General features: G+C 36.9%; 1 protein-coding gene across 1 annotated transcript; it reads left to right on the forward strand.

Annotated features, from left to right (window-relative positions):
• The first annotated feature begins 10,823 nt into the window (after nt 1–10,823).
• LOC103548508 (olfactory receptor 4F3/4F16/4F29-like) lies at nt 10,824–11,771 on the forward strand. The gene has a single exon (XM_008516321.2). It carries the CDS (start codon nt 10,833–10,835, stop codon nt 11,769–11,771), a length of 939 nt encoding a protein of 312 aa, XP_008514543.2. The 5' UTR covers nt 10,824–10,832.
• The last annotated feature ends 2,272 nt before the right edge of the window (nt 11,772–14,043 follow it).

Consider the following 14,043-nt stretch of genomic DNA (forward strand, 5'->3'; position numbering starts at 1 on the left):
CACTCCACAACAACAAATCATCATATTGTAAATTCAAAGATATACAATCGTATTTGTCAATTATTTCTCAATAAAATGGAAAACATTTTTACAAGTTCAATGTTCTGGGGCATACCAGGATGTCCTCTTCAAAGTAAAGGAAAAATTATTGCCTCTTGCGCCTCCTATCATTAACAAGGAAGCACAATGACTGGTAGATTTCTTGTATTTCTGGAGGGAGCATATTCTATACCAGGAATGTCACTCTAAACCATGTACTGAAAGACATGAAAGCCTGTCAGCTTTGAGTGGGGTGCAGATCTGAAAAAGTTTTTTTACAGTTCCAGATTTTGTGCAAGTAGCCCCTCCTGTTGCACCATTCTACATAGCATACCTACTGGTATTAGAAAAATTGGTAGTGAGAAGAGAAAAGATCTGAGACTTATAGTAAGAACCACCAATTGGATAATCACAACACAAAGTTTTAAGTTCTGGATCAACCATTTCCTAAGGATTATAGAGTAATTAATATGCAGCCATGAGATGCCACAAAACATCGCAACAAACTGTGGACCCACATTAAAGAAAAGGAGGTGTGAAAATTAGCACCTTGGATCTACTGGCCCTATCACATACTGCACCAACCAGAATCTGCTGGTCTAATAGAGCAATGGAATGACTTATTGCAGGTGTAGCTGAAGCACCAGCTTGGAAATTTTGATTATATATATATAAAATATATATGACTTGATGCTTAGTCCCCATGGGGTAGCATACATGGGTCTAGAACCAGGATGTGGTTAGGAAGTTTGAGTTTCCCATCCTCGGAACTCTGGGCACTATGGGTTTAGAAGTCCTGGTTTCAATAACAAGAGGAAACATCGCCATCAGGGACACAATAAAAATCCCATTAAATTTTGATTTATGGCTATTGCCCAGGAAATTTAGGCTTCTTGTACCAAGATAAAACAGAAAAAAGGAATCACGATCCTGGCAGGTGTAATTGATCATTAAGAAGATGTAAGGCTACTGTTACACAGTGAGAGTAGAGAAGATACAGGTTGGTACCAGTTGATCCACATGGGTGACATTTAGAACCCCCTTAGCTGATTTTGATGGTAGATGCACAAATGCATCAGCCACAGCTTGAGATAGCATAGTAAACGGGGAATTGGAGTGCTCATGATGAAGGTGTAGGTCACCTTATCAACTGAGCCAACTAGGCCAACAGAGTTGTCAGCTAAGGGATCTAGACCATACAGTAGAGGAGGGATATGAGTACCAGTTGTGATCTCACTACCCATTTCATTAGTAGATGCTGTAACTCCTGCCATTAACTTTCCTCTGATAAGATGCTGACAGGATAAGAGGCTCACCAAAGTCCTAAAGGAGCTGCTCCTAGAACTCAAATGAATAAGGAGATGCAAGTGGCTTGTGGGTGGATGTCACATATGCTATGTCTGCTAACCATATTCCCTCTTCAGGGCAGAAAGATTTATTCAGATGAGAAATTTTGTTCCCCAAACTGTTGAGAGTGTTGTTGTCTGACATTTCTCATCAGTTTGACCCTTTTGGCATGTCCTTGGCTAAAGAGAGCTGACATACCCAAGGCCATACTCACTTTCTATGTTAGTTTCTATCCAATGGTTGGTTATCAGTCCACTTGGGACAATTCTTGAATCTCATTCCAGGTTCAGAGCTCCCTGTGTGTTTGGCTGAGGCCTGATTGTAACTGTACTGTCATCCAAGTTCTTCTTCTGCATCCTGCTTAATTCCTTACCTCCAAATAGAATCAATCCTGGTAGCACCCCCCAACAAGCTTCTTGTGTGCTGATCTTCGTCTCAGAATCTGCTTCTCTGGGAACTCAAACTTTGACACAATTGTCCTGATCCTTCTCCTCTTACTTTCAGAGGGTGTACTTGAAGGTTTTGCTATCTTATGGAATATTATGTTTGTCCATTATTCTACTGAAATCATCCTAATCAGACCTCATGAGCTAGAAGTAATAAGTACCATAGATACCATAGTACAACATGTGTGTGCCAGATGATAAGAGAAATGCATCAAAATTTCGGGGACCCTCCACATCAGTGACATCTCCGAGTAGTTTGGGGCATTCCAAGGCATCTCCTCTAAAGTTTCTGCACTCTGCAATACCCATCAGATAAATAAGTCCAATCCTTGGTGAATTTCTTTGTATTTCAGAGGCAACATATACCGTCCTTGAGTGTGTTGCTTCAATCTGTTTATTGAGTAATTCATAAGGCTGCCAGTTTCAAAATGTGGCTGGAGCAAGAAACGGCGTTGTAGACACTCTGGAAGGGGAAAGTTGTCTGTGTGAGTAGGAGGCTCAGACTCCCATGGCTGTCTTCTCTTTCATTACCCTTCTCTCTTTGGACGTTGGAAATTCTGTATGACTAATTGAGAGTGGTAAAAATTGAAGTCCTTTAGCTATATGACAAAATATTAGAAAGTTCTAAATCAAGGTAACAAAATCTTGAGTACATTATGTTCTATGCAACTATCCATCTGCACAGCCTAGTTTATAAATAGTTATGCATGTTATGCTGGCATCAGAACTAAGTAAATGGCTATTGCATTAAACTCTATTAAGAGATTGCCTTGAAGGATAGTGGTGAAGGTAAACTCTTCTAATGAGAAGAACTTTAGGGAATACCTTTGGTTGCACACTTTCCTTGGAAGAAAAGATAGCTTGTGGTATAGATCTTACTAAATTAAGACAGGCCTAATGGTTTTTTTGGTTGTTCAGGGCCTAAGAAAAATAAGCTTATAATATTATTGGCAGGGAGTTCTGGGGAGAGGTATGTAGCTGGACTTCTCAGAAAAGCACAGAGAATGACAGTATTCGTGCTCATGTAAAAGCCTGTTGGAGGTTTTTCACTGAGTGGGAAAAAGATGACCGGCCCCTGTGGATGTCAGTCATCCTCTTTCCCTCACTGTTCTAGAACTGCTTAATTGGCACTAAAGGTGACCACAGTAGCATAGTTGACGTTGCTGCATTTAATGAGCAACATGAATTTCCCCTCGCTAAGGCTCATCTGCCTATCATCACTGCTGAGTGCTGAAGTTGCAAATGCAAGAGTAAATGGTCGGCACCCTGTATAGTACCATATCTCACCCTACTCTGGGAAGACTAGCTGTCTACTTTGTGGCAGGTTGAATAGAGTTAAAGCTTTCTCTTATGGAATAGGGAGATGTTTATCTTCATAGGGACATTTATCTCTATCTCTCCATTTCTAATCTCACTTGATAGAATAACAATTATATATATATACATACACCTTGTAAATGTTCATTTTACTGATAAATATAAATACTTAGAAATTATCAATTATAAATATGTATATATTATTTATAAATTTTAAGTAAATAGATAAATATGTTATATTATGAATATATAAAATAAACAGTAAATATATATATTTATAACACATACGTAATATATGTGATAATATAGAATATATTTATATAATATAATTTTTCTGTCCATCTCTGTATCTATTTATTTATTTTAGGCACTGCTTTGTCTTTCCCAGCCATGGTGCTGCTGCCAGCACTACAATTTATTGATTCATAGAATACCTTTACTGTCTTATCTGTTGCTATGGTGTCTCATAAAATATTGCGTCTGGACATAGTTTTATGGGAAGTTAAATGTGACCATGAGCTTACATTCAGAGCACTCACTGGACTTACTCATGCTCAAACACGCAGAAACAATTCACTCGATGGACTAGTGGAATGGCCCAGAGAATGCCTAGCTTTTGTACCAACTGGAGGTGAACATCTTACAAGTTTAGGATGCCGTCTATTTGATCCAGTACATATTTTAAACCAGTGGCCAATATACAAATTGCTACCTGTCTTAAAGTTGGAATGTGTAAACCCAAGGTGGAAAAAGTCACTCTAGCAGTAAGACTAAATAAGTTACTGAGGAAATCAACGCTTCCTATTCTTTGAACTTTGAACTTTGTGAACTTTGGTTTAGTAGGTTTGTAGGTTCTAGCTCCCCAGACAGGAATATTTCCAAAGGGGACACAGCTGAGACTAGCCTTTGATCCCTTGGAGCTCCTCATGTCACTGAACCATCAGACAGAAAAGGACTTCCTCTGACATTTGTGGGCATGGAGGCAAGAGTAAAAATTGAAGTCCATAAGGTATACGTGGAAATATTTGAAAGTTATAAATCAAGGTAACAAAATCTAGAGTACAGTATGTTCTGTCCATCTATGTTGATAAACATGTATGTGATAACTATGTATATACATCTCCACTAAATGCTGGGAAACCAGGCTTGTGGACTTGGGGAAGTTTGAAAAGAAATTCTTGGGCTTTAGGTACTAGAAGGATGGGCATAAGCTTCAGGTAAACATATCTCTTTGTTTCCTTGAAATCTTCACATCATGGTGAAGGACATGAATGGGAAGGGGACATTTTCGGGTCTTCTGTAAGATGGGGACCAGGGTAGGGGAGTCTCTTATTTGGGTCTAAGAATAGTACTGCTTGTCAGGTTGACAGGCTCCAATTACTAGGGGGAAATTTGGTTCCTATTCCACAATGGGAACAAGAAGTATTAAGTCCAGAACTCAGAGGCATTATGGGAGTGCTTAGTGCTACTGTGCCCATTACTTCCCATCAATGGAAAATAATGACATCCCATTAAACAAAGGATCATCTCAAGACAAATATCCTAGAAGAATGAAGTTTTTTCTTCCCACCAGGTAGAGTACACTGTCCAGACTACATACTGATGGAAGATGAGGTGAAACAAGGGAAATTCTGTTATAAAAATAGACCTCATGACCAGCCATACAAATGGGGCTTTTGATAGCTATGTTTTATATTAATTGTCTTTTTCTTTCCCCTGTTTCCCTTAGATAGTTCTTATGAATTACACTGTCAGAGGCTAATATTTTGGGTTTAGATGACTCTGCAACAATATAACAACTAATTATTCTTCTATGATGATCACTTTCTTCTATCTTGCTGTTATCTTTCCTGCCCTGTTTGTCCCCTGGATAAAAGAAAAGAGTGGATGCAAAAAGAAAAAGAATAGCTTCCATTTGCCCCTCCAGTTCCACTCAACCATTCTCTAGCTGTCTTTGTGCCTTTGTTAAGTTCTTTGCCAGTTACCTAGTTTGAGTGTGCCACTTTTTGTTCTCGCAAGTCTTGACTGATACAAGTATACCAAATTGAAGGTCAAAATCCTTGTTTTCTCACCTAACTATCCCACTGTCCTGAAGTACTTATCAAAAAAGTTTATTGTTTGTCTGTTCGGTTACATAGAGATATTTATACAGTAGTTTCCCCTTATCCACGGTTTTGCTGGCCACAGTTTTAGTTACCTGCTGTCAACCTTGGTCTGAAAGTATTAATTGGAAAATTCCAGAAGTAAAGAATTCATAAGATTTAAAATGGACGCCATTCTGAGTAGCCTGATGAAATCTCACACCATCTCACTTTGCCCCACCCAAGATGTGAATCATCCCTTTGTCCTTTCATATCCACGATGTATAAGCTATTCGCCCATTAGTTACTTAGTAGCTGACTTGGTTATCATATCGACTGTGGTTGTAACACAGTGCTGGTTTTCAAGTAACCTTTGTTTTCTTAATAATGGCCCCAAAGGGCAAAAGTAGTGATACTGGCAATTCGGATATGCCAAAAATAAGTCCTAAAGTGCTTCCTGTAAATGAAAAATTCTCACTTATTAAGGATAGAAAAAAATCTGAACCTGAGGTTCCTAAGATCTAAGATAACTTTTATTACAGTATATTGTTATAATTGTTCTATTTTATAGTTATTGTTTTTAATCTCTTACTGTGCCTAGTTTATAAATTTAACTTTATCATAGGTATGTACACATGGAAAAAACATAGTATATATAGAATTCGATACTGTCTGCAGTTTCATGGACACACTGGAGATCTTGGAATATATCCCCCCACAGATAAGGGAGGACTAGTGTATGCCAAAGAAACACACTATACATGCTGTTTTTCCACCCAGAGTTTCATTGAACAGTGTGTTATCATCATCTTTAACTATATAGAGTTTGAACTTAATTTTCAATGGCTTAAGAGAATTCGACTGTATGGAAGTATCATACCTTCTTTAATTTATGATCTGTTGATACCTGTTTCAGTTGTTTCATTCACTTTTAAGGTCTATTCACCAGAATGATCTTTCACATAGCTAAATCTTTGTACACATCCATAATTAATCAGACTATCAAAATATAAAAACGAAGTCTCGTGTACGTTCTTTTACTATTTAAATTAGACTAAAAAATCAAGCACGTTGGCTTTTTTGGAGATGATCAAGATGATTATAGTAACTTTTTTGAGTTAATATTGATGTTTTCAGAAATTAATTCTTATGTGTAATTACCAATATTTATAAAATTTCCAATAAAATAGGACAAAGATATTAAAAATATTCTACTCTTGTGTTCCTCTTCTTCTCCAGTCTTATTATGAGTTTTTAGATCCTTTGTTTGCTCTGATCAAACCAAATAGCTCTCTAGGGGCAAAGTCTCCTGATCCATGAGCTTCTTCTCATTTATCATGCTTTTGCAGAATCACTTGGTAACTGTGCTCTTTAGCTTTAATTAGCATTTTTTCTTCTTATGGCAGGATTTTATATAGCTCTTTGTGTTGGAGAAGACAGCAAAATCACAGATCCCTGAAGATGCTGTTCTCTTTTTTACAGGTAAAATGGAAAAATGAAAATAAATTTAACAATGCAAAGACCAGGTTTAGTTTCGGACATGATTTTGTTGTTGGAGTTGCTATGAATATGAGTCATATCCTCATGCGCCTGAGTGTTTTCTTAAAGCAGATTAGATAGCCTCCAGAATAAGGAAAGGAATAGTACAGAATAATCGTGAAAAAGCTTATTGACATATTAGAAAAGTTTAACTGACCTGAGTATTAGCTAGAATCACATTGTGCCTAGGGTAATGTGAAAGATAATAGAAAAAGCCAAATGGCTTTGCAATATTTTGGATTCAGCATAGGTTGCAAGTAATCCCTCTGCTCCCAACACTGATTAATTGAATGATTCTCACCCTATGCCATTTGATAAACAGGCAAGAAAAATGATGACACATGAAAATATTTTAAAAAGCAAGGGCAATTGTATTTTTCTATCCATTAGCTTTTTAAAAGAGATGAATATAAACTGACCATCTGCTGTGAAAAGGGAAGCACATTTATTAGGAACTTGCCAAGTTTATAAGTTGGATAAGGATTTCATAGATATCCCAATAGAAATAAAAGGCATGGAGACCAAAAACTCCAAAGCTGAATAGCTAATTTCCAGTGTATAATGTCATTTTAAAATCTGGTGTGAAAAATAAAAACAAAAAAACTTAAAACTACCATGAGATTGAATTAATTTTCCTGGTCTCTATGTGGTTTAGAATTAGAGTGTTTTGTGTTAATTTTATCTGTAAGCCATAAGTAGAAGAAATAAATGTTTAGAGAAGACTGATAAATGAGAAATCTTTTGCATAGAAGGGAGGAAGTGAGAAAGAGATCCTAAGAGGAAATATAAAAACTATGAAGTTTGTTGAATGCTGCAAATAAAAAGTTAAGGGGTGACTTAATTTGTTGCATTTACGTACATAAAAGGTTATTTGAAAAGGGCACAGAATTTTCTATATTTCCTTCAGTTATAAAAAAGTAAAAGTAGAGGTGGTCTTAAATTAGAGGAGGTAGAATTTTTGGGGGGCATAAAGAAAGTTTTGTGGCAATTTAAAAAATAAAAATGAAGAAATTGTGAGCTGAGGGAGATGTTAAACTCACATTATTTTTAAATTGAGGAGGACATTTATTTGGATGATGAGTTTGATTAGTACCTTGTTCAAATCCGACAGCTGTCTGTAAATCCCTTTGAACATGTTGGCTTTATTATCTGGAACCTCAGTTGCCAGTATTTCCTTCATCTATAAAGGAGTAAATGTATGGGAATCTATTTGGAAAGTTAATCACTTCTATATGGATCAAGAAAAAAGATTAATCACAACAGGAGGCAAAGAGTTGGCCTTGTTTTTCGCATCTTGTTTACTTAATTAGTTAAAAAATTATAGGTATAATTAACATGTTTAGGAAAAGTTATGTCAAAGCACAGCCAATGTATAAGAGAAGAAGATTTTAGAACACTGTCAGTTAGGAGAGTTCCCCTATGAGTATTTCATGATTTTTAGGTGAATAAACATCATGTCCTTGTGTATTCACTTAGAAACATATCTATGATTTTGCTCTGGACTAAGATTTGAATGCTGAGTCTGTCTCAAGGGACTTTAAAACTGTGATGACCCAAACTTTTCAAGTTTCTACATTCCCTGGTACTGAATGGATATGTTGTCATCATTTTAGTACATCTAGTTTCCATGTTTATATCTTCTGCCTTAAATCACTTTTCCTAAAATTCTAAGTTCTTACCTGGTTGATGGGGATTGGAGAGCCAAAAGGCAAATAAATTCACAACTTGTGTTCATAGTTTATAAAGGCTTATGGAGAAACTCTCCCAAAAGCCTTAGTACTAAAAGACACCTGGAGATATAGTACTATAATTTGTTCACAATTGTAGAATTTCTGAAGAATGGCTCCCAAAAGTCATGCAATTCATACCTCATAAACTACATTTACTTAAAGTAAGTTTTATTCTTCTTTTTCTGTTATTATACACATACTTTCCTAAACTCATTTTTCTTTTTAGATTTTCCCTTTAATCTTATTTATTTCTTATGTTTGTCTAATCCTTCTTCACTTTTATAATCGTGCATTTTTTATATTTCTTTGTTTAGGAACAATGCACAGTCTCTTTACCCATCTTCCTTAATTATATAATTATGCATATGTTTAATCATCCAAATACACTTTCTTCTATGTTCCAGCAAATATTAATTCCTGAAATGTTAACATATTTTTATTATGTACCTGGTGTATTTCTAAATTGTGGGATACATTGGATAACAAGACAGATGTTGTCCTTAGCTTTACGGGAGTCGGAGTCCCATCAGGAAGGAGAAGTAACAAAGATTCAGTGAATTACAATTGTAGTAAGTACTACCAAGAAATACAGTGTTTCTTGAGAGTAAATGTATTCAATCTACACTAAATGGTCTTTATTTTAGCCACTAAAAGAACATGAATATTACAATCTACTATTATTATGTACAAGGAATAGTCATAATATGTTATTGAAATATCTTTTAGACACCAAAATTTGATGCTTTCTCTTAGCCAATACCATGTTCTATTGTTGTTATTCATTCACTTATCTCATTGTTGACAACTACTACTAACAGGTGAGAGGAAGGGAAGAAAATTAACACTTACTGAATATATATATATTAATACGTACACATTTAATACATGATTACAAAACTTTATTATGTCCCTGCTACGGACTCTGAAAAGGTAGTGTTATTAACTGCAATTTCATAAATAAATTGAGGTTCAAGAATTTAAGTAGCTTACTTAATATCAACTTGTCAGTGGCTGAACCATATCTAAATAAAGCTAAAATTACAAGATAAGGTGATAAGTCCTACAATAGAGGTTTGAACAAAATGCTTTTCACTACACTGTTATGCCCACCATAGTTTTAAGCTTCTCAGATCATGTGGTAAGTACATTAGGGCAGTGCTTCTGAAATTATCTTTGGTGAAAAAACAAGGCTTATTTTCCAGTCCTTCATAGACTGATACCTTAGTAAATGCAAACTCACATACCTGGGTCTTGCTGTGGTGTAAAATTGCTAGAGAAGTTTCTAAACACTAGCTCTCAATATCTGCATGTAACAGGATACAAACTTGGAACAGAGAATTTGTGGACTTGCACCTCTGTGTGGACCACTTCTTTGTTGCTTCAGGGAATCCACATATGAATATGTCCTAAGCCCTGCCTTTGAGAAGCTTGCAGTTTGCTAGGTGAGTTAGAACTGTACTCGGTTTACTAAAATACAAGAGATAGTAAAATAAATGCTAGTAATATAAAGAAAGACATCACAAAAATGATTGAAATTTAGTAAACCTTGAAGATAAACATGTTCAAAGGATGGGGAGTCAGGAGGAAGTGTCTGTTTGCCAGAACACGGCATGTAGTCTTGGAACTGGATGGAATAGTTGAGAAGTGGTAAAAGAGTTTTGCGTGACTGAAGCCAGGCTATATTAGTCTCAAATCAAAAATCAAAAGAATTTTGGGCTGAATTCCTAGTACCCATGTTGACCAATCTGGTGTCTCACGAAGAACATCATATCATCTATCCTGGGAGGAAGCAGAGGGGTATTAAACGCAGAGAAAACATGGTGGTTATGCTAGTAATAATAAAGTAAGACTTCATAGATGTGGTAAACATTTAAGAAATACTTAAGATGAACATGTTCCCAGAAGTGTGGTCTGGGAGGAAGAGAAGAAGGGTCTGTGTGCCAGATGAAGGCTTATAGGCTTAGAAGGGTTCGCAATAGTGATGAGTTCTACGCGACTAGGGCCAGGTCGTATTAGTTTGAATGAAACATCAAAAGATTTCAGGTTGAATTTCTGTTACTCCTGTTAACCACCTTGTATCTCATAAGTAGTATCATGGCATCAATCCTGGGAGGAAGCAGAGGTTATTAAATGCAGAGACCACTTGGTGATAGAAAACAGTGCCACGTGACAGCCACTAATTTCTCTGTGATCCCGTTTTGGAGGCCGTGAGCATATTTGGACAGTGTTAATGCAAAAGTAGAAGTAGACTTTCACAGCCTTGACATTTACTCTTCTATAACATTAACAAATATCATAATTTACATTTTCAGGTAGCAATACTGACCAAGATAATGGATGGAGACAATCACTCTGTGGTGTCAGAGTTTGTGTTCCTGGGACTCACCAGTTCCTGGGAGATCCAACTTCTCCTCTTTGTGTTCTCCTCCACCTTTTATGTGGCAAGCATGATGGGAAACTCCCTCATTATGCTCACTGTGACCTCTGACCCTCACTTACACTCCCCCATGTACTTTCTGTTGGCCAATCTCTCCTTCATTGACCTGGGAGTTTCTTCTGTCACTTCTCCCAAGATGATTTATGACCTTTTCAGAAAACATAAAGTCATTTCCTTTAGTGGCTGCATCACTCAACTCTTTTTCATCCATGTCATTGGTAGCGTGGAGATGGTGCTGCTCATAGCCATGGCCATTGACAGATATGTTGCCATATGTAAGCCTCTCCACTATCTGACCATCTTGAGCCCAAGAATGTGCATCTTCTTTTTAGTGGTTGCCTGGATGACTGGCCTTATCCACTCCACAGTTCAATTGGCTTTGGTGGTAAACTTACCCTTCTGTGGTCCTAATGTGTTGGACAGCTTTTACTGTGATCTTCCTTGGATCATGAAACTTGCCTGCACAGACACTGATCGACTAGAGTCCGTGGTCACAGCCAACAGTGGATTCATCTCTGTTGGCACCTTCTTCATGCTGATCATTTCCTATATCATCATCATTCTCACTGTTCAGAAACACTCTTCAGCTGGTTCATCCAAGGCTCTGTCTACGCTGTCAGCTCACATCATTGTGGTAGTCCTTTTCTTTGGTCCTTTAATATTTGTCTTTATACGGTCATCTCCCTCTCTACACCTGGATAAGTTTCTGGGTTTCTTTGATGTAGTTTTCACTCCTTTCCTGAATCCTCTCATTTACACATTCAGGAATCAAGAAATGAAGGTGGCAGTAAGGAGAGTATGCAGACAGCTAGTGAATTACTGGAAGATCTCTTAAATGATGCCTCTATTGTGAAGAACCTTTGTTGATTATTGATGTTCATTATTGATGGTCAAACTCAGACAGAAACTTTTCTTTGCCCCACCTTGATTTGATTATGCACACTGATATTGAGTCTATTCTGTCTTTCACTCAGGAGGGAGGGACATTCATTTCTGAAAAGAGAGAAGGATTTGCATATGACATATTTATAATCAAAGATTATAACAATGTTGAGTACCAATTCCTAAGGAATAATATGTATATGATGTAATTATTAGAAATACGAAAGAGGGCAGGCTTTTCTAAGACCTTCAGAACAGGGAGAACTCACTCTCTTTTTTTAACAGGCATCTGTCTCACAGACAAGAATTCAGTGTTCAGTGGGGATTGGCTAAGGGAGGAATGAACTGAGCGTTCATATTGTGTGTTGCAGCTTGCTCACATTCTACCCCTCCTTTGGGTCTCTGCCAGGACTATGTAACTAGGGCAGAATCTTTGAAAGGACACTCATAGAATCTTTGGGAACACACATACAGGACCCCAGTGGGTGCATGTTTCTCTGTAGAAGCCATGTGACCTGCTCTTGGAACACAAAGAACTGGGAAAATAGTGGGAATTTTCTCCTTGTTTATCATTATGCTACACAAATCCACTAGATTTTTATATTCCTTTTCTTCCTATTTCTTCTTCCCCATTTTTCCTCAGCCACTTATGGTCTCTTGGCTTTCCTCCTTTCCCTTTCCTTTTTCAGGCTTCCATCCTTCTCCTTCTTCTATCCCATCATACTTCCTTTTTTTCACAGTCAGCCTCACTTGTTGCTCTGTCTGCTTCTAACTTATCTTATTGCTGTCCCTTTTTTTCATTTATTTTTATTCTCTGTTTTTTAATTGAGGTATAATTGACATATAATATTACATTAGTTTCAGGTGTACAGCATGATGATTTGATATTTGTATAAATTGCAAAATAATCACTACAATATGTCTAATTAACATCCGTCACCATATAATACTGCTGTCCCCTTTAAATTGCTCTGTTATAATTATTATAAATTGCCTCCTTGACAGGTTTCATGTCTTGAAGAACTTGCTGTTTTGGCCAAAAGAGCTCACCAATGGAGTGTGAGTGAGGGGAGAATAGCTAAATAGCAAGGATAGTGTCACTTAGAGCCGTGGCTTTCACGCTTTTTGACAGTGACCTCCAGTAAGGAATAGAAGATACATTGCCATCCCCATAAAGAACTGAATCAAAGTTTTACATAATGACATCTATTTTTACAAACTTTTCTTTTTTTCTTTCCTTTCCTTGTCTCTTCTTTGCTATTAAAAATGTCTGTTTACAGGGGCTCGCCCAGTGGAATAGTGGTTAAGTTTGCCCACGCCACTTCCACTGCCTGGGGTTTGCTGGTTCAGATCCTGGGTGCAGACCTAGCACCACTCTTCAATCCATGCTGAGGCAGCATCCTACATAAAGTAGACGAAGATTGGCACAGATATTAGCTCAGCAGCAATCTTCCTCAAGCAAAAAGAGGAAGATTGGCAATGGACTTTAGCCCACGGCCAGTCTTCCTCACAAACAAGACAAAACAAAAGTCTGTTTACAATCCATTTTGTGAGCTATAGAATCTCTGTTTACTAAGAAAATTACACAGAAGCCAGAGAATTACATGTACTGCTTCTAGTTAAGAAGAAAATGAAGACACCAAGATGAATTTGTTATATCATTCCTACAGAGAAAGCCAAATTCTAGACTTGCTTTAATATACTATTCAATAGTAAAGCAGTTCTAAGTTTATTTAAATAAGCCCATCAAAGTTGAGCTGTGCAAACTTTGCCAAAATTTTAATATATATCATTGCTTCTTTTCAGACTCATTATTTGAAGTTAAATATCTCACCAAAGCAAATAGAATACACCTTCTGAAAACCTTCTACAACTTTCTATCTCCATTCAGTTTTGTCTTTTACTATCCTCTTTCACATTCTGGAATAACATTTTATCTTCAGATAAGTGTACCTATTTTTCCTTTGATAAAAAAAATCAGATCCTGTTACTTGCATAGTTAGTAATATTTTTTGGTCATGTTACTTCTAGTATAGTCCCAGTCATCATATTAATTATGATTTTTAACCAACATAGCTAATTTCTATTTCACTGAGAGTTCTTGAAGGTAATTGAGAATTGCCTGTCACATACAATCATTTTAGTAAACCAGCAGAGCTCATGAACACCCTAAATATAACCCCCAACAGCCACACACATCCTACTGACCACTTCTTACCGGCAGC

This window comes from Equus przewalskii, chromosome 1 (genome assembly GCF_037783145.1).
Source record: "Equus przewalskii isolate Varuska chromosome 1, EquPr2, whole genome shotgun sequence".
Taxonomy (NCBI): Eukaryota; Metazoa; Chordata; class Mammalia; order Perissodactyla; family Equidae; genus Equus; species Equus przewalskii.

Bases quoted from the DNA above. Each gene is read 5' to 3' on its own strand.
- LOC103548508 (XM_008516321.2), top strand. From the start codon at position 10,833: ATGGATGGAGACAATCACTCTGTGGTGTCAGAGTTTGTGTTCCTGGGA.